At 42.1% G+C, this 21,271-nt stretch overlaps 2 protein-coding genes across 4 annotated transcripts in view; both read right to left on the bottom strand.

The window, feature by feature from the left end:
- Positions 1-1,092: 1,092 nt before the first annotated feature.
- ikbke (inhibitor of nuclear factor kappa B kinase subunit epsilon) lies at positions 1,093-16,130 on the bottom strand. The gene is made up of 21 exons (XM_069677868.1): positions 15,774-16,130; positions 14,390-14,489; positions 13,974-14,111; positions 11,283-11,412; positions 11,026-11,207; positions 9,560-9,720; positions 9,348-9,458; positions 9,063-9,242; positions 7,360-7,556; positions 7,061-7,119; positions 6,874-6,965; positions 6,629-6,730; positions 6,424-6,481; positions 4,329-4,441; positions 4,176-4,252; positions 4,040-4,079; positions 3,693-3,794; positions 2,758-2,854; positions 2,466-2,578; positions 2,307-2,378; positions 1,093-2,205 (listed from the first exon to the last, which is right to left on the bottom strand). The coding sequence occupies exons 2-21, from the start codon at positions 14,486-14,488 to the stop codon at positions 2,142-2,144; spliced, it is 2,187 nt and encodes a 728-aa protein (XP_069533969.1). The 5' UTR covers position 14,489; positions 15,774-16,130; the 3' UTR covers positions 1,093-2,141.
- Positions 16,131-17,668: 1,538 nt separating this feature from the next.
- Positions 17,669-21,271, bottom strand: part of srgap2 (SLIT-ROBO Rho GTPase activating protein 2) — a 57,940-nt gene continuing 54,337 nt past the window's right edge. For all 3 annotated transcript variants that reach the window (XM_069677582.1, XM_069677581.1, XM_069677583.1), the window contains exons 21-23: positions 20,926-21,166; positions 20,720-20,830; positions 17,669-20,629 (exon numbers count right to left, since the gene is read on the bottom strand). In XM_069677582.1, coding sequence (XP_069533683.1) covers positions 20,069-20,629; positions 20,720-20,830; positions 20,926-21,166 — 913 coding nt within the window. In that variant the 3' untranslated portion in view covers positions 17,669-20,068. The remainder of the gene's footprint in view (positions 20,630-20,719; positions 20,831-20,925; positions 21,167-21,271) is intronic.

Here is a 21,271-nt window from a genome sequence, read left to right on the forward strand (position 1 = left end):
GACATCGTGTAGTAGTGACGCAAGGGATGTGACTGGTTTAAGTGTCGCGAGCGCGCTCCTTTTAAAGCGACAGGGCACGCGCTAATCCCTGGCTCATACTGTAGACTTGATTTGGCATTAATGAATTATTAAGCACTAATTCACTGGATAACAACACTTAACGTCCTGATGACTTACTGTAATTTGTTAGCTGTTTATAAATGTTTCTACCGGGCCTTTCCTCTACATTTCCTCACAGTAATAATCAAGTGAAACCACTTTAACTAAAAGTAGGCTACAGAGAGCAGGCTGACGGAAACCAGAAACCACAATTAGAGATGAAAAATCTGAGGAGAGCTACTAAAGACTGGATTAAGAAATACACCCGTACACACCGTATGAAAACACTGGTGTGGATTTAGGTTCCTATTTAAATTGTGAACTTTAAATCCTACTTTAATCTGGTACGGAAAAATATCAAAGAGAAATGTTATTAGCATATGGTGCCTGTTTATATCAATGGAAAGGTATCCTTTGTACATTATTATTTTCTACTTTTTTGCAGGCGGGCTGGGCAGATGTGTTGAAACAATCAAACAATTATTTCAACAACAAAAAGTGTAAATAAACTGATGAAATTGACTTGTAGGTATGAATGATAAGAGCAAGTCTAATAAGTGGGCCAATGGTTTGTTTTCGAGTGAGAAAGGCTAAGTGATAAAAACATAATGTCACATTTGTTTGTGTAGGCTATGAACAGGAAAGTTCACAAATTTTCCACTTCGCCAAGAGCACGTCATATGAGCGGCAAAAGCCACAGAGGCAGAAGCACTCGTCACCCCGGCTGAACCGAGAAAGCCCCCAGAGGACGCCCACGGCCCTCCTCCGCAGACTGAGTGAGAAAATTTCACTTCTCTTCTTTGCAGTGTCACAACAGCTCACTTGTTTTCTGATTTGTTTGAGCCTACCCTCCCCGCACAAAGTTTAACGTTAAAGTAATTTGCGTAAAGACGGACTCAACGTGTTGTAACATGAATGTGGCGATTCTTCCTCGCTGGGGAATGCTGCAACTGTTTTACAGAAGAGAAGATGAAACGATTTTACTTTCACTTTTAAACCTATAACATCACAATAATAAACTGGGATAATATCATTATTCAAGGCACAAACAAACAAGAGAATTACACATATGGCAAAAACTTAATATGTACAGGAAAAGTATATTAAACTTTTTTACCCCTGACTTAATGCATCACCTGCGACCCCTTAAAAACACAAACAAACCCTGGGATTCCCCTCCCCGTGAACCACACTGGCTAATGTAATTACATACTGTTAATGTGCTGTCCGGTCATTGGACCGTGTTTGCTTTCTTTCTGTGAAAAGGGGACATTGTGGTGAGAGCTGAGTTTCCCTGATTTAGTCATTTCTCTTTTACAGTGAATCCTATAACAAGAAAAACAACAAATACCTTGTCATAGGTCAAAGGTTAAACACCAACAGGAGGAGAGACATCAAAACCACAGTGCTGTGTGACTCAATGATATAATCAATCACTATTTACAATGATGCACTATAGACACCTAGATATGAAGTATCAAGTAACGATCAAGTATTGAGAGACAGCAGCGCTTCCTTCAACAGCAATCACACACACAGACATAAGACACACACACACGCACACACACAGTCAGTCAAGATACACGTTAAGGTTCTCCAGGTTCCGCAGTGCTTCCTCTGTGGGACATAAAAGAAACACCCTCAGAAAAACAACCTAATGCCTGACTTGGCTTTTATCCTGGCAGTCCACCGCTGTTACAGCCTATTAGAAATACAATAACACTAAAGTCATTAATGAGGTTTATATTGAACTGCTGTACTCAGCAGCTAAACACACACACACACACACACACACACACACACACACACACACACACACACACACACAAACACACACTGAATAAAAATCCATCCGCTGCGTTTCCTCCTCCTCCATCCTGTGCATCTTATCTCTAAATTGAGAGTCACATGTAATTGATTGTCTTTGGCTGCTTCCTCTTCGTACACGCGGTCCTCGAGAGAGGATCCAGCACTGTTTCCTGATGGGCAGTTTAAAGGAGGTGCTTGTCAGAGAGAGCGTGCGTTAAAATGCCGCACTTATATCACAGTGTAGATGGTCTGGCCAAGTTTGGATCCAAAGCTGCTGCAGGGTTCACCGCTCCCAGACTACAGAACAAAACAAATACAAACCATCAAATCTTAATTTCTCCCCTAACGTACAAAATAATCTGAATTTCACAGAGATGTATAGACAGGAAGTCACTCACCTCTCAATCATGCTGTTGTTAAACTGTAGTTCCCGCACCAAGATCTCCATTTCCTCCTTCAGATGGTGCATCCTAGAAGAAAGATATGTTATCACAGCAATGAGGCAACTGTCTCTATCTTGCATGCACACCCACACACACACACACACACACACACACCTGGAGACCATCTGGTCCTTGTCTCTGGGTGCGACTCCAGGCTGCTGTGCTGCTCTGCCGGGCTGCTGTGCTGCTCTGCCGGGCTGCAGACTCGACAGAACTCTGTCCAGAGCCTATGGAGGACGGACAAGACGCTACATCATCACATACCTGAGATGCTACATGAGTGACATCACAAACAAGACCACTGATATAATGCTAACAAATCCCAAAAAGCTCAAATAATGGACAACTATCAGTCAAGCATACATGTGCAAACTGTTATGCAACAATGTGTGAAATGAGTGTTGACCTTATTCTGGCGCTGATTACTCATCTCCAGGTCCGCCAACAAGCCTGTGGAGAAAGAGCTGAAGTCCTGCAGTCGTGTCTGCATCTCCAATAAAACACTGCACAGTGGAGTACAGTAAAGAAACACAGCAGTCAGGGATACGCATTAATGTTTATCAGTTAAAAATTACTTTTATTAGTATTTTTATGTCTCTGAATTACAATGCATTTGTTATATTAATAAAAAGGTTACCCCTTCAGTTTAAGATTTAGATGATGTCATATCTAGGACATAACTATGGCCCACTGATGAAAGCCTTTGCATTTGCAGTATTATGGACTGGGTGTCTGTGGTGACATTCGCGGAAAAAAATCACAAGCGGCGCACAGTTAGTGACGCGTTCCATCACCCAGCAGTGGTTGGTCTGCCAGAGAGGGTAGGCGGAGCTCAGCGGCTGCTTTTCCGATCTCTGCAAGTGTTGCGAGTAAACAGTAATCTACTATGGCTAAAGATCGATGACTACAGATACAACTTCAAAAATGAGTGAAAATCCAAAGAAAAAGAAACAAACTTGACGCTCAGATGAAGGCAAACAGTCTAAAAAGGAAAGTGACCGTCAGCGAGGAAAATCAAGAGTTACAACGGGCGCCAAATGTGGACGTCACACAAGCGACACTGTCTGGATATCTTGGAAGTGTGCTCCCGCAAGTACCGTTTATCGCCATAGGTGCTGCCAAAGAGAACGACACTGAACTGAAATCCTTGAGATTAACAAATGTTGAGTGAGGATTAAAAGTGCAAAGTCCAAACTCAATCTGTTTGCGAGTGACTGCTGATCAGTGTCCCGTGTTAATCTTCATATGAGCGTTCCTCATCTGTGTGAATGATGTCAAACCGAACCAACGTTGTTGTTTACACTGTGTTTGTTCGAATGCAACTCGAGAGTATGCTCTGACCTGCTCCACGTCCTTGTTGAGGCCAGAAGCTCTTTGTATTTCTGCACACAGTCCTCTCTGAAGAGAGACTTCACTCTCTTAATGTGTGATGACAGGTGGATTCTGGAAAGGAAGTGGGACAATCAGATTACAGGAGAGCTCACAAAAACAACCTTCAAAGCCTAGGTGAGCAGCACAGCGGTGTGGAAAGCCCTTTGAGCCTTCATTCAATATCCTCGATATCAAGCGTCAGTCTCTTATACTAGTTCATTCTTTGACAGCAGTAAATCACCAGTTGAACGCTGAAAGCAACAACAAAAGGTCCGACATGTTAAAGGGGAAGGCCCAAAGGGTGGACATGTACTCACTTCTCAAACTTGTGGATTTGCTCATCATTGTATGCCAACTCTGTGGTGAAAAGAAGAAAAGAGGAAGCCTTTTTATTTCACCACAAAAAGAAAGGCCAGTAAATACACAAGCTATATCCACTAAAATCAAACATACTGCCATTAACTCTGTCTTTCCGATAGTGCTGATGTATGGCTGTTATCTTCTGCAGCAGCACCTCCATCTTCTGGCAGCTGTGGGAGACAAGAGGTCAGAGGCCAAACACCACACAGCCACGAGGCCAACCTGAAGCTTTGAATCCTTTCGTACCTCTTGTCATTAGCCAGCGTCTCTGCTAGCTTGGCCTGTTCTATCTGGAGATGATCCAGCCGGTTCTGAAACTCTTGGATGCCGGTGGCGTATATAGGCAGGTGCTGGTGGACCTGCAGAGACAGAAATCACAGACTCAACAGATCTATAGTCGTTAATGATGATTCACAGTCAATAATCTTGGAATCGTTTTTATTCACAGCATTCAAAGTTATATTTGTTTGAGATTAGCTGATGAGGTTATGTCTAATACAGCAAAATACTTGAGAAGTGGGAACTCCAGGGGTATTACAGTAATAAGTCTGTTAAGTCACTATCTATCACAGAATGAGGTAACACAATGGTGACTGAGCCTGTGGCCCACTGATGAAAGCCTTTGCATTTGCAGTATACAGTATTATTACAGACTGGGTGTCTGTGGCGATCACAAGCGGTGCCCAGTTAGTGACGCGTTTTCCATCAGCCAGCAGTGGTTGGTCTGCCAGAGAGGGTAGGCGGAGCTAAGCGGCTGCTTTTCTGGTCTCTGCAAGTGTTGCGAGTAAACAGTAATCTACTATGGCTGAACAAACAAAGAAAAGATGGATGACTACAGATACAACTTCAACAATAAGTGAAAATCCAAAGAAAAAGAAACAAACTCGACGCTCAGATGAAGGCAAACAGTCTAAAAAGGAAAGCGATTGTCAGCGAGGAAAATCAAGAGTTACAACCGAAACTGAGATCACTTTGAACCAGGGCTGATCAACTACAACAGCAAGTGGGCCACACAGGATGATCACAGGGGGTTCGTGGGCCACACAGAATATCTATAATATTCCATTGAATTATAAATAAACAATAATTATCTGGGGTTATTACTTGGTAGAGCATACTTGTTCAGCTTTGGTCCACTTAGAGACATGTTGAAGCCGCTTGTTTGCTAAAATTTGGCTAATATGACTTTTTCTGTAAATTGCCTGTGAAGAGTTCACAATGGAAGCTGCAGCCTAGGTAAAATTTATATATTAAAAAATATTTTAAAAAATGCATAAACTTGTTTCCTGTAGATTATTTGTTATATCACAGTATTAAACCTTCTTAATCATAGCAATATTTTTTAATATAATATATTTTTATATATATTTATAATTCCCGACAAAACTTTAATCTGCTGACCTTTCTCCAGTTCTCTGATCCCCAACCACACACACACACACACACACACACACACACACACACACACACACCTCTCTCTGTTTCTCCCCGTGTGTGTCCGCTCTGATGACTTTCTCCATCAGCTGTATGTTTCATGAAGTCGCCTAAAAACACAACTCTAGTCTTTTTTCCACCCGCAGTCTGTTTCAGCAGGTGACTTGCGTGTGGAGGACGTTTGTTGATAATTGCCTGGCGTATTGAAACGAGCTGAACCAACTTGTTAAGTGTTATCGAATTACATCAGATAGGCTACAGCCAGCTGCACTCAGAAAACAACGGCATTAGGAGGCATTAAAAAGGAGAGGTCCCACAACAGTCCTCTCTTGTGTGTGCGTAATAAGAGAGTTCGCAGCAGAGCATGTGTGTCAGGAGCAGGAGGGGCGGTGTGTGCAGAGAGTGTTGGCTATAATTCGATCACGGGTGGCATCTTCTCTCGAAAAAACAAAACCAAAAACGACGAAATAGATCAAATGCTAAAATTGGTCGTCAATAATACTTGGCAGCTGTTAATGTACCTGGATGGACCATCTTTGTAAAGACTGGATGTTCAGCACCTTAGTAATATTTATCATACTGCAGACACCAGCTGGATGTGTTGGCAGCTTCTCATGGGCCAGAGAAAAATTAAAAAGGGCCGGATCTGGCCCGCGGGCCACCAGTTGAGTTGACACTGTTAACGCATAGTGCTTTAGACTGAACATTTCACAGACAGGTAAATAATAGCACACTAGCTAGCTTATTCTCATTTGTGGTGTTATACACAATAAATTCCTCTGCCAATTTCCAGCCATCATAATGGAGCATTTTGTTACATGCCATCCTCTTTCTCATCCCCCTTTTTATTGTGATGTGTAATTCTAAACTACCAAATGATCAAAGAATGATGGCATGCGTCACTCACCAGCTGCAGCTTTTGATTGTTTTCACCTGAACCTTGGCTTTCTGCAGCATGATGTCCTCTGAGAAAAAAACAGGAAACAACAGATTTGGTAGGAGAAGGGGAGAAAAAGTCAGCTTAAAAATACTATTTACCTTGCTGTGTATCATAATCATCACATGATATCACAAACAGTCTTTATGTTGCTTAAACACACCAATAAACTCACAGTGTGAGAAGCCGGTGTTCTACGCTGAGGCACGCCTGCAGTCTAATGGTGATCATCGCAATGCTGTGCAGCGCTTCTGCACACTCCCTGCGTAACCTCATCCTGAGGAACAAGAGGAGCGTGTGAGACGAGGACGTGGAGGAATAAATGGAGGGGAGAACATTTGATGAGGGTCATTAACTAAAAGGTACATTACTCAGTGTAGTGAAACAAATGACCCCCATGTTAGCACGTGTGTATCTTACATATAGCTGTAGTATCCTTGTAGAAGCAGCTCTCTGTGTGAGTGCAGCAGCTGTACTATCCTCAGATACTGGTGGACCACTCCCACTATTACCTACAGAGAAAGGGGTAATAAATAATGTTTCAGAGGTATAAAACTCAAATAAAGAGCATAATGATAGGGATGGGTGGGATGCACAGCAGTAGCACCTTGGAGAAACTGTAGTCTGCCATAACGTCAAACTTGGATGGGATGACTGGAGTCTCTGCTGCAAAGGAGAGAAAAAAAACAGTGTGACTGTGGTTCGACATTCAGAGAAATATTCATCAACAAAACTTGCATAACACAGCTGATCTCACAAAGAGATTTATGAGAGTAAGTGTGCTGCTGGAATACACCTCATATCAAAACGCTTTCATATCTCCGGAGGGGGAAGCAGCAAAGAAGAAAGAAGAGGAATCCTGAGGACTTCACAGAAACATATCAAAGGTGTCTTTGATTGTCTTACGTTCTCTGAAGGGCAGGCTGGTATTTGCTTCAGGCCCGGAGCTGAGCAGAATCAGAGGCTGGGCTCGTGAAGTACTCGGGAGGTTGACCACCTTCATGCTGCCTTCCAGAGGGAGGTCGTGACCCAGGTACAGCAGATGCTGCAGCTGTACTCCTACACCGGTCTGAGACGCCACCTCCTCAAAGAAGACTGACACCCTGAGAGGATTGAGGGAAGAGAGGCATCTAGACAGCTCTTTAAATTTCAGGCCTCTAAATCACGAAATCAACAACTGAATGAGTCATTTTGTCACTCATGACGTAACCTCTGACTAAAATACCAACATCCCACCTTGCACCACCTCATTTACATGGATTCACTTTGTTAAAAAAACCCTCCGACTCTTCTGCTGTGCTGAGAAGTAAACAAAAACACAGACTGAGCAGGCAAGGTACATTTAAAGGTCAGTGTAGGAAACACAATTTGCATAGCACTACATACAAACATCTCTAAACAAACCCCTTTAGAAATTCAAAAAAGGGGAAGTCCTCGTCATCTCTCCTACAGGTTTCACTCACTCTAAAGGTGTGTTGCACCTGCAGGTCAGACTACAAATAAGCTGAAGGTTGGTGAAAAATGCTTTTATTTCAGTCTGACTCCCGTCTCAGAATCTGTTAACAGGGTTTTTGTCTGCATGTAGAAATCTTTGGCGCCCCCTAAAGGTGTTTGAGGTAGTGCTGTTGTAAGAAAATCACCAGCACCACAATAATAGTAGACAGAAGATAGAATAACAAATAAAAATAGTAATTCAAATCATCTCTGATTGTTTTAAACAGAAATGTATCAAAACAAATGTTATATAAGAAGAATATTAACTTAAATATGATGACTTTTAATTCCAGCAGTCAACCCTCTTATCGACAGGAGCTGCTGGCAGTGCTGCATTGTTTTCACTGGACTTGAACACTTTCCCCTTAAAGACCCCCTCCAGTGTATTTTACAGAAAAAACAACAATTTTTTCACGCAGAGCATTCTGGCTGCAGCTGGTCTATCAGCGAGCATGATGGGAGAGATGAATTCCTGCGGTTCCTCATAAAAGTATTTATCATTATCACATAAAAACATTCATGTAAACCAACATTGATCAAGTCTTGCCGACTATACAAATACTTTGCTCGACAGAACTCGACAAGCAAATTCAACATACATACGAATAAGCATCAAACTAGAGAGCGAAGAGCCGCTGCACAAACGCGCGCCGCCATCTTGCCAGTCAATGCTGAATTAGCCCAGTCAGTGTCACGGCTTCATTCATACTAAATTCTACAATATGTCACAATCCTGCAGGGTTGTGCAGAGGTGCGGCCATGTTTACTTCAGCTTTATAACATTTTATTTCTCTCTATTAGTGATTTACTTATGCATGTGCTTCTCTCTCTCTTCGGTCAATCCTTAGCTCGCCCAACCACCGCTGCTCACTCTGCTTTCTGCAAACTTTAAATCCTGTGTTTATTAGAAGTGGGCAATATGAGTTAAAATGTATGTTTGGTTGGTGTTATGGTGTTATATCAGGGGGTTTAAAGGGGGTAGGCCACTCAAAATTTGCCTTATTTGACTTTTATTTTCACTTTATTGGCAACATAACGGTAAAACTGCTAAGAAATAAAAAATGTTTTCGATTGATCAGAATATTTTGTGGGAGGACACGTTTGCGCAGACTTACGTGTTGTAGTGGTGTATGTAGATGCAATGAGCCACGGCCTGCTGCAGAGAGAAGAGGTGAACCGGCTGCCGCTGTAGTATGTCTGTGGTGGCTGTAAAGAACTGGTCAAAACCCCAACACCGCTCCTGGTCGGCCTCCAGTATGCCTGCTAGAACTGGGACCAGCTGCATCGTCAGACCGCTACAGAGAGACAGATGGAGACAGTCAAGAATAGAATAGTATCACATGTTTTCATTAAGGAGTCAGTGAGATGCATATATCAATGCTCTTTTTTATGTGGCGTACTTTGAGAGTTGGCAGTTGTGAGGTAGGTTGTAGCTCCACTCAATCGGTCCGTCAGCCACACGCTGTACTCCAGCTATTGCACCCATCGGCTTCTCTGTAGTTATTTTGAACCTGCAAAACAAAACAAAGACTGATGTACATGTTCATGTTCCAATGATATAAGACATGTTTGCTCTATGATTTACTGTTTCACAACTAATGAATTATCTTACATGGTGGGCTTGTTCCTACGAGGTCCGCCGTACGGTGTGAAGGGGAGACTCCCAGTGGCAGCGTGGTAAAATGTCACACCGATACTCCACAGGTCGACACTCACTCCGTAGGATTTCTGATGAGGCTTGCGCAGCACAGCACGTTCATACATGTCCGGGTGCTATTGGTACAGTAAAACAGTCATTGTACGTTCATGTTCATGTTCACAGTAGCTATGATTATAATCTAATCTGGTCATGTGAAAGTAGAGTTTATTTCCCAGAAGTCTGTTTGTTTACTATCCAGGAAATTCATGCTAAATTCAGCATGTCGAAACAGGCCCGACCAAATATAAAACACTTCTGTAATTGTCAATTTGTCCACTAGAGGGCTGCCAACTCACATACACATGCATCAGATAGAAATTCAGATCAGAGTAAAGCTCAGATGTCCTCATGGTAAAATTGAGCTTTTATAGCAGTAAAGGTTTTATCACTTAGTCGGGAAAGGACAGGAGGAAACTGATTATTTAGGAATAATAAAGACTCCACCGATTTATCACGTGACTGTGCTCTAGAGAATGCATAACAAACATGTGCATTATTCTCTCAAGGACAAGTTACAGTGTAAAAAAAATGCAGTATTTGCCACCAAGCTTTTCCTAGAGGAAAAATAAACTAATAGAGAAGGTTACCAAATGTGCAATAATCTTTTAACTGTCCATCCATACAGCGCATTGGGCACACTTTTTTATTGACGCAGTATTATTTCATCACATTTATCCAGCCCCCCCTGCACTGAGGCAGTAAAAACATGTTCTGCTCGTAAAGTCGCCTCATGTTGTTTAAGGCAGCTGTAATGGAATATGAATGGGACCGGCTATGTTGAGATCGCCTGCAGTAAAGATGGTATAAGAGAGCGCTCGCTTACAAAACAATCTGCATAACACAACTGCCAAGACATCAAAGAGGCTCATGAAAGTGTCATTTCCACTTGTGTTCTATGTGTTAACCTCTTCTGTTGTTTATTACCATCACCAGAAGGGTTACGGTTTCTTGTTTAGTAAGAAGGATATACTGAAAAGTACTTCATGAATGTCATTGTTAATGTCAATTGAAATTAATTGTAATGATTTTGTAGCTCACAAGTTATATTTACACGATGCTGAAAAATCATGTGTAAAGGATTGTGGAGCTCATCTACAAAGGTTTTTTTGACTGCATGTTCCCAGATACAAAAGTTACAAAAGTGTTCAACCCACTTGGACTTTTCCTCATTGTTACAACCTATATTTCCAATATACTTATTTTGCCTTGTAACTGTTTGATTAACAGCAGTGTAAGAAGGTGGCTGCACCTGATCTTAGTTAGAGGTTGCTTAACATGTCGGTCAGTAACACATCCTCCCAAAAAATAACTTCAATTTGCAGCTGTAAGAACACGACGTTGGTAAAGTTAAAGCGTGGTGAGAACGCCTGTACTCTCACCAGATACTCTTCAGTTCCGTAGATTGACACAAACTTCTCGTCGTCCTCCAGCTCTCTCGCTGCTCCGAAGTCAGTTAGCTTATAAACAGACTTGCCGTCGTCCCCGACCTGCCGCATGATGTTCCCCGGCTTAATGTCCCGGTGTACCACTCCATTTTCTCGCAGGTGGTTCATCCCCTGCACTGAAGAGGAGAAAAACAGGGACACTTCAGTTAAGCTGTGTTAACTTGTTGGGAAACACCAAGAGAAACACCCACCTACACACTGCAACACTGTGAGGAACTCTGTCTCAGGCAGGCCGAAGGCGTTTTCTGGCTCCTCGAGGAGGCTGAGCAGACTTCCTCCTGAACAATACTCCATCACCAGCACCTTCTGTTTGGAGGGCAGCTAGACAAAAAGAGAGAGACATAATAAACTAATATAACTTTGTGAGAAAGAACGTTGTCTTATGCTCTTGTCTAACAGTGTGAGACCAGAGGGTTATTCCATCAACGATCCTAAAGAAAGCTGTACTTACTTGAAAAAGCCCTGATTGTATTAACACCCACTTTTACTTAAAGCTCAAGCCGCTCCACTAATACTATAAGCTTTGTTAAATCAACGTGAGCTCTAATGAGGCTTGATTAAGCTTGCATTGTGCTTGTAGACGTGAACATTAGCAGCCCAGGAGAGTTGTTGTCAAAGAGACGATACTATGTCGCTAAAAGACGAGCAAAAGGAGAGCCGTGTCGGCGTCAGAACAAACCCTGCTGATGGAATAATACTTTGATTTGAAAGGAGTCTGTAGGAGAACTACACAGGCCTACTTATTGTTAAGTTTGCATTGATTAATATATGAACATTTAGATCACTAGATACAGAAAGACTGTGGCTTTTCTACAAGCTAAATAATATCAGATGTAGTGTTTAAAATATTGCTGAGAACCAGCATCATTAAAATTGATTTTACTTTAATTAGCCTGATTTTAGCCTGTGTGTGAAACTACGGAAGCCCTTAGCGGACATGCATCCATACATTTAGTTTACTCCATTTTTCCCGTGATAACGAGTCATTTCTGGCCATTTTCTCGAGATCTCAACTTATTTTTATTAATGAACTCTGGTATTCCCATTATAACAGATTAATTTGGCCCATCATCTCGAGGTAACAAAGCTCGTTTTCTCGTGACAACAGGATAATTAACCGGCGATCTAGAAAACAAAACAATCAGCTGGTCACTGTGATATTACAGACCAGGACATGTCATGCTGCCATTGCTCACACTAATAAGGTAAGTTAAGCCTGTTTCTATGTGTGTTTTGTGCTTTTACAACTCTGGGGATATGAGTTATGATCATGTGACGTTATGGTGGTGTTGCGTCGTTATCTCCTGGTAACATTTTAAATAAGTCGAGAAATCAACAAGAAATAACTCGTTATCACGGGAAAAACAGAGTCAATATAATGTATGGATGCATGTCCGCTAAGGGCTTGCGTATAAAACCCCTCTTACACTTACAACTATATTTCATTTCACTGTTACATCTCAACAGGAGCCATGTATCCATGAATGTGGCTGAATTAAAAAAACAGTTACAGGCTGGTTAGCAGCCAACAGAGACACAGTTTGTCTTCATTCATATTTAATTCACCACACCTTTTTAAAAGATAGTGACAGCTGAGGAGAGAGGAAGAGTGAGGTTAGCTACACATCTTGATATTTTAAACGGGACATATTTTATCAATGCAATCCATTTTCTATTATTCTAATGTGTTTTTGAATCACCGAAAACTTTGTTTAGTTTTAAAAATGGTATACATATTTTAATTTAATTATTTTTCGGAGCCTCTCCTTCCTCCTGAAACGAACGAGGCATTTTTGCCATTCAAAGGTTAGACATTAGCCACGATTGGCTGGCAGTATTTGGAGTGACCCCATAGCCGCTCCCCCATGTGGGATCGCTCACGTGGGGGAGCGGCCGCACTGCACTCCAAAGTCGTAGAATGGCTGCTCTAGGATCGGTTATTCAGCCTTATTTGTACAAACCAGAATCAGACCCTGAGTGGGAGGACGATACACCGCAGCAAGTGCAGCAACCCAGGAGTTCCCAGGAACTCCTGGGTTGTTGCGGTGAGTGGCGGTGAGTGACGAAAGCAAGGTTCTACGTAGAAACCTGCAGCTGTTCTGAACGGCCCATTTCAGAGGCGACCTTTTTAAAAATGTCATTCTGGAAAAAAACACAGAATTATGCAGTTTTCACTTTTTCAATGTGAACAATAAACACCCAAAAATGTGAAACCCAGAAGAAGGATATCCACTCAAAAGATAAGGCCCCATTATTTTAAAGCGATCTAACAAACAAAGGCAAGTAGTACACTGCTATTAAAGGGAAAGTGTGGGAGGGAAATTAAATGAAGTATCTTTTCAATTTAACCTCATGTTCTTTTATCTTTGTTTACTCTTTGATCTTTGATTGAAGGATCTGGAGGCTGTAAAACTGATGAGGCATGAATTTCATCACTTTATTTATATTTAAGTCTTAGAACTAAGGCAAAGACATACTGTACTTTATGCTTTGTAACTTTATTAGAAAAAAGTTTGAACTTCAATACACTATCTTGGAGTGTGAAGTTATTGTAATAAAACTGGCTTTTTGAATCCTGTGTTTGCCTGTTGGACACACTTTGATACGCGCCTAAATGAAGCTGGACAGCCTTCAACAGAGAATGCTAGTTCATGGTATAACTGCAGTGTAAGTATGTCACAGAAGTGAGTGAGACTTCTCCTGAATCCGCCTGTAGTGATAGCCCACAGATGTACAAAAGCTCTCATATTACTGGTCCATTTTACAAATGTATTTTGGAGTATAGCTGCAGCCCCGTTTTACACAGTGATAATCTAATCCCAACACATCAGTGCGTTCTCCCCTCCTTGTTCTTGTCTTCATGCCTCTCATGGTAGCCTTACCTCTTCCACAGTGAACAGCCTGACAATATTGCTGTGGTTCAGCTTCCTCAGCATCTCAAACTCTCTCATCTGGACCTCATGGGGGCGGTTGTAGCTCATCATGTTGAACACCTTAACGGCTACCAGCTCACCCGACCTCTGCGCACACACACACACACACACACACACACACACACACACACACACACATGCATTTACATCAGCATAACACATCAAAGTGTCACTAAATGCATACTCCATCAGCACTGCAACCACAACCTTTTCTTATCACACATCCTGACTATGCTTTGAGCCTAAATGTAGGTTGAAGCGTGTGAGGTAATGGAAGAAGTGATGTGAAAGACCATGTTAGTGAAAACATCTTGACATTAACAGTAAGACAAAAAACATCCTCCCTTGTGTTGCTAAGTTGTTACCTTGTTGCGAGCCTTGTAGACACTGGCAGTAGCCCCTTGACCGAGGACATCTTGTATAGACCACAGGTAGTTTGTTGTACTGGCTGTAATCCCTGACATGCTGGAAGCAGAGACAGGGAAAAGACTTGTGACATTGGGAGAGAGACAGGGTTTCTCTGGTGTGTTTAAAAAGGAGACAAAAACAAATGAACTAATTCACAAAGAAAGTACTGACAACTAATTAGCTGTTTGATTACTGGGTTAGTAGCTTAGAACAATAACAGATAGTAGCCTATTTTGAATGTGCACGGTTAACCGTTAACCGGCCTTTATACATTTTAACTGGTTAATACTACCAGTTCAACAGTTAAATAAAACTTGTGTCTTTTTTTTTATATATGTACGTATAGGTTATATTTGGGAAACACGTTTTGTTGAGCTGAGCCTGAGAGGAGAGCAAAATGAAACAAGCAAAAAAAAACAGCGTGGGACTATTTCACCCAAGACGACGACGACAATATTACTTGTAAGTTTTGCAATGCAGTACTTAAACATATACAACAGTGGTACAAGCACAATGCAATACCACATGCGAAGCGAACATCCACAAGCATCCCGACCAGCGGTTCCAGCGCAATTTTCCCAACTGATTTTTTTTCACTGAGGGAAAAAGGGATTCAACACGTCGGTGGATTCAACGTGTGTTTTCGTTTTCTTCAAGCTGCTGTGAGGAACTTTTGGTTTGTGTTGATTTTGTCGCCAAAGCCGTACCTCTCATCTCTTTGCTGATTTTGTCCTATACATGCTTAAGTGGTGGTTTTTAACAAAACATCTTATCCTGCTTTCTTTACCAGTCATTTGATCACTCAAAATGTTTGCCCTGGAAAATGTAAACAAAGGCAGCTTGCAGTTAATCGCTTCGTCTGACACCCCGCCAGCAGTTTCAGGCATTAAAAATAACTATGAAGAAATAATCAATCTTGTTGCTGATGGTCTGGTTTGCGTTTGTGGGTCATATAGAGTAATCAGAATTAATTTCAGTCCGTTTCATAACCAGCGAAAAAACTCCTCACAGGAGCTTTAATCTCTTTTTGTTGTCATATTAATCTTGTCGGTTAACCGGTTATTAACCGTTAAGAGTGTCGGTTAACCAATCAAAAAATATATCCTATCATATATCACCTCATAGTTAGCCATTAGTAGCCTTATAGTTACACGTACTTAGGTGATTTAACCTTTGCTTCGTACTGAATTCAACTGACAGCCAGCTCGTTGACTGTGTTGACTGTTATAACAATAACACCACAATTAATAATTCTCTGCGTAAATTCTTGACAACTAAACAGTTCATTACCAAAAGGAAGTAGAATAACTAAAGTGAGTGTTAGCTGAAAGGTAAGCTTACCTTGACAGCAGCTGCAGTGAGCCGTGCTATATCTGACAACTGTCTCTGATAAATTAGCCTTTCTGTGTTGCGGTGTTTTGCAGGATTTAGCAACACGACTGTTTACCTCGGGGAAAATGGCGTCAAAACTAAGGTGCTCCCGTCATTTACAGCTCAAACTATCTCGTGGCTTTTCGGTTAATTCTGCTGGACTGAAAACAAAGGACGCCTACGTATGAAACTTCTTCCGTAGTGACAGCGTAGACAACTGCATACCTGCGCGAGGGCTGCTTTCAGAGCAGGTACGACACAGGTCCAGAGGGGACCTGCAGCCACGTTAATAGGTAACTGTTTCCTTCCGTGTCTTTCTATGGAGAGTCTCTGTGTGTCCAAGAAGGCAGCAGCTGGTAGCATTGCATTTCAGTGACTGTTTTAGGAAGTGTTAGATTCGGCTTAACAAGAGGCAGACTGTAGTTGAAGGCGGAAATATAGCAGAGTGCAAACTAGACAGATTTCTGCCTGAACTTCCGACTCTGTTACGGTAAGTGAACTGTGCCAGTAAACTGAGCATGGTTAACCACGTAACAGCATCCTAAGGAATCTCAGATCATGTTTGTTCATAGTCTTAACTTGACATCAAGAACTACATGCAGAGCCTTGGGCTGAATTTAAACCCCACTATTCTCATGTTGTATGTCATGTCAACAAACACAAACAGCTGTCTGATGTGCAGTAAAGAGACAAAATCCTATTTCTGACTTCTTAGATATAATTACAATTAACTCTGAGTGGCTCTAGTGATATTCAAACATAGTGAGGGAAATTTAAGTCCCCTATGAACCAGCGCTGTAACTGAAATCACATCGCATATCATATCTGACCTTTTTTCCAGGAGAAGAATATCTAAGACAATGTGTGTGACAAGTGGTCACGTGTGCAGCTTTTGCCTAGTTTAGGAAATGCACAGACTGAGCAGGACACAAAAGGGATTAGTAGTTAGTAGTACCAAATTGTTCTCCATGTTTTTAAATCTTTGTTGTGTTGATACACCAACACAAGTTTTCATCTCCTCATACCGATCCATAACCCACCTCAAGGTACCTGTTGTCACCTTTTCAAAGTTACAAAAAATAACCTTGAAGATGTCATTAGGAGTTATTTTTTATCTTCGACTGTGCTTCAAACTGAACCTTTTTAGCAGAAACATGTCAATACAAACTGGAAGTAAGGGGTTTTAAAGAAGTGAGCATTAATGCGGTTAGGATGACCTTATTAAAGATGCTGTAGGGTGGCATCATGGGAAATAGGATCCAGTTCTTAACCCTTGCTAGGTAAGCGCTAAAAGTGAGAAAATCTTTGCTATTTCACTTTGAACTGTGTTTTTTTAAAGGCCTGTCTCTTGTAAGTCTCTTATAAAAGTGTTATGCTAAAACACTGCAGTACTCCCTGAGCCTTGTGACTTTAATTTTGTCTGAACAGACTTAGCAAGTGTGTTTTTCTTAGCTTTGGAAGGGCTGAGAGGCAAGTTAGCCGTCTCTCCCGTGTTTAGGACATAAAAACAGCTGAAAAAAGCTTTTGCTATTATTTTCATCTGTGAAATAGGTAAGGTAAGAAAAACACCAACAATGAATATGTTGCATTATTTTCTTAGAATTTAAGCAGATGAAAAACATTCCAAGGATCATTTCTCCAAGTTATTTTCTGCCTGCGAAAAACAGGTGAAAAATAAAAGTTCTGGCAGCTGAGGAAAATCATTTTCTCAAGGCACAGATTTGTACTTTATATCATTATGCATTTATCAATTGTTTTTATGGGCAATTTTATAAAAATCGAATGTTTTTGTTAAAGTAACAAACAACAAATTCAAGAATCTTTATAGCAAGCAATGTTTATTAAAAAACAGATCTACTACAAGAACTACACATAGAATTATATAAGGCCTATTTGATTAAACTACTATTGCTATTACTGTACAATATTGTACCAAAAAAAGAGTGTACCTCTGTAATGTACAACATTGTATATACAAAGTACATCTGAACACAGGATTCTCCAGTAATACAGAGACAACTATAAATAGATTTGACATTACAGTCTTTTTTTTTTTAGTTCTGCTGTTTCAAATGGACACAAAATGCATATTTAACAATATTCAAATCGGACACATCATCCCCACACAGTTAATCCACACCCAAGCCAAGTTGTTCAAGTGCACGATGATTGATTTGAGATCTCAGAGGGTCCCAGCTCCCCTTAACAGCACAGCCAGAACAAAACACACCAACCAACCCCATGCATGTCTGTGTGTGCGTGTTCCCTCCAGTTGTCATAATGAGGTAAGAGCAAACGCAAATACACCAGGTAATAAAAACACAGTATACAGAGATAAAAAACTTAATTATAATTCATTACCTGGAGGAGAGCGTAAAGGAATGCAGTATGTGCTGTGTTTCTGGGCGGAGGGGAAAGCCTTGCTCGAGGGTAATGTGAGGATAAAATGAGTTCAATACTTTTTCAAGACGGTGACATACATCAGAAAAGGCTTTATTCAGTTCACCCTGAATGTCAGGTGTCAGTGTTTGAAAAATTATTCACATATTCCTAAATTCATCATCCGATCTAATTTTGCAAAGGTACATATGAGCAAAACATGAAGAAACGTTTAGTCCTTTAGATTTGGGTGTTTTCGCCCTCTTCCTACTTAAAGCTGGTCTGCCACTGTCGTAGCCACCGAACACGAGGCGTTTACTGTATCCCTGCAGGGCTCACATGTACACAGTGCATATTCATTCAGCGCCAAAGCTGCTGGTACAAAGTGTGTTCCTGTGTGTCCTCATACTGCTGCTGCTGGGTGGCATCCCTTTGTGATGCGTGGACAGAGGAGGGGGGGTGAGGTGCAGACATACTCTACATCCATGCATGCTCACACACATGCACACACCCAGACACTACACATTGGACATATAAACATTACAGATGCTGAGTATTAATAAACAACTAGAAAAGAAATAAAATAAAAGCAAACTTTGCTTAAGAACGCATCGGATGAGGTGGTTGGTTGTGCTTCTATCTAAACACACTCAGGAGAATCCCCAGCTCCATGCTTCCAGTTATCATCATGATTATTAAACATACATACACACCATTAGAATAATAAAACCCTTTTTTAGTCTGAAGTTCAGTTAAAGGAGCAAGCTGTAACTTTGTTTGTAGTTGTACTGCAGATATAGACACTGATGCAACCAGCAAGCGCCCCGTTGAGGCTGCTGCCTATGGCCCCAGCATGCAAGGAAAACCTGAACGGCGTTTAGCTGCCACAAAAACACCACCACACACACATTTGGAGAATACGTTTGTGTATGCGTGTGTACAGTCCAACATTACCTATAAAAATGCTGGGTTTCAGTGGTCCTCTACATACATAATAGAGCTGCAGGAGAGAAGCAGCGTAATGCCTCAAACTACCAGCTTTATTGCTATTTTTGGGATTTAAATTCAGCCATGTTAGGTGTTAGGAGAGCGCTGCTCCTGCTATGCTCCTGTCGTGGTGCTAGTACTGAACAGCAATATAAAAAGAAAAAAAAAACACACACCAACATATCAAACACTGGAAGAAGAGAGAAAAATAAAGCTCTTGATCACATGACTTACACTGATATTTGGCCCAGTTTTCTTTCCTTTCATCATCCCACAAGTCCACCTTTTATCTCTTTCCACTTCTGAAGCAGCAAGTCAGTGAGTTTCATTTCTACACAGAGTGAGAGCTTAGCATTTCACAGTCTATTGTCAGGAATCAAACGCTCCTTTCTTCCAGTCCGCTAGTCATGGGTCATTAAAAACAAAGGAGAAAAAAAAACAACCTGTCATGTACTATACTATACAAAAATCAAACAGTGCTTTTTCTTCCTCACTTAGATCTCTTTGTAAAGGCAAGTTAAACTCTTGCACGCCCACTCAAACACAATTCAAACATCACAAACTAGTGTATGTAAGCTGTATGTCCATCAAGAGTCCTGTTCCCTTGTGAATAATTTGGAAAATCCAGTGATTCCTGGAATCTCTGGTGGCAAAAAGAGTCTTTGAAGGGTGTTTTCACTAATCTACACCTGTGATAGTTTACCTGCAGTAAGCAGAGCTGCCAGGAGAGGGCAGAAACTACTCTAAAGGGAACACGGCGTCTTTAGGAACCCGCCTGGAATAAAGAAGTGAATGCTACACATGAGTAGTGGGTTAGTTCATATGAAGTGCTTTCTGCACCCGGTAGAAGAGCCGTAAGAATCAAAGAGTTTGTAAGAATCAGATGGGACTGACAGGTCCTAAGCGGGGCAGGATTTGTCGTTAGATTGGGGCGGAGGTGGAGGAGGAGGGGTGTGGGGCAGGGAGTGTGTGTGGCCTGGAGGTGGAGGTGGAGGTGTAGGGGGCACTGTAGAGGTCGGGGAACCCATGGCAGGACTGCCACTTCCTCCGCCTTTTGGGAACACCACCGGCTTGGGCCTCGTTGCTGGGGGGCGCAGCTCTCTAAAGGAAGGTACGGATGAGGAGAGGGAGGAGGAGGAGAGGGAGGGGGATGTGGCAGAGGGCAGGGGGCTCCGCGGCTGGCTCTTCGACTGGCGGAAGGAGGAAGGCACGTCGCTGGCGGAGGAAGCGCTGCGTTGGAGCGGATGGGAGAGTGAGGAGCCCCCCTCGCTGTCCCTCAGGAGACGGGAGTGGAGAGGACTGGAGGGCTCGGACGCTCCTCCTCCTCCTCCTCCGCCCACACCTTTAAGCTGCTCCAGTGTGTCCAGGACCACGTCAGGGGTGTGTGTGTGTTTGGAGGTGCTCTGCCGCTCCAGCTTACTGATCTCACTCAGCGCTGAGCTCATCGTGGCTTCAATGTCCTGCAGACAAAGTTAATGTTAGCTGACGCACAGAAAATACGTGAAGTAGCAGGTGGGGGTGTAACTGATCTCAAAGTGGACCTGTTGTACCTGTGAGGTGTTATCCACCTGGGAGAAGACCTCAGGGTCCAGTGGTCTGTGGTTGCTGAAGCTCTTGGAGCGCCCTGCTGTTGTTGTTTTGCGTAACTGCGGACTCTCCACCTAAATTGCACAAAACCGTCACTTAAACGCCTGGCAAGTGAAAAGAAATCATCCATTCTCTTCATTCATAAGTTAAACTTAAGATGTTACAGTACCTTAGTCTTCAGAGAGGAGTGGCGAGTGACTGAGTTGAGGATGCTGTGAGCGCTGACGGGTCGTTTGTCTCCAGTTTCTTTCACCAGAGCTCCTCCAACAGGAAGAGAAGCTGTTCTCACTCCTCCTCCTCCCCCTCCTCCTCCTCCTCCTCCTCCTCCACTGGTTCCCGGACTGGTGCTCTCGCTCTCAGAGCCCCGGAACGTTCTTCGGATGCTGCCGGACTCCGGACGTTTCCTCAACCTGAATGAGAAATACATTTCACTTATTCTTTTCTATCAATGTGTCATGTCAAGAAGGAACCAAGAATCACCTCATCAGTGAACTACAGTTAAAAAATCTACAATA

Source organism: Semicossyphus pulcher, unplaced genomic scaffold (assembly GCF_022749685.1).
Source record: "Semicossyphus pulcher isolate SPU_LCO1_2020_fin unplaced genomic scaffold, fSemPul1.0.p SCAF_3, whole genome shotgun sequence".
Lineage (NCBI taxonomy): Eukaryota > Metazoa > Chordata > Actinopteri > Labriformes > Labridae > Semicossyphus > Semicossyphus pulcher.

Bases quoted from the DNA above. Each gene is read 5' to 3' on its own strand.
- ikbke (XM_069677868.1), bottom strand. From the start codon at position 14,488: ATGTCAGGGATTACAGCCAGTACAACAAACTACCTGTGGTCTATACAA. The intron at 7,557-9,062 runs GTAAGTCTGCGC...CAATCCTCTCAG, and splicing joins TACATACACCACTACAACAC to GGTGTCAGTCTTCTTTGAGG. The intron at 2,579-2,757 runs GTCAACACTCAT...CGTCCTCCATAG, and splicing joins GTAATCAGCGCCAGAATAAG to GCTCTGGACAGAGTTCTGTC.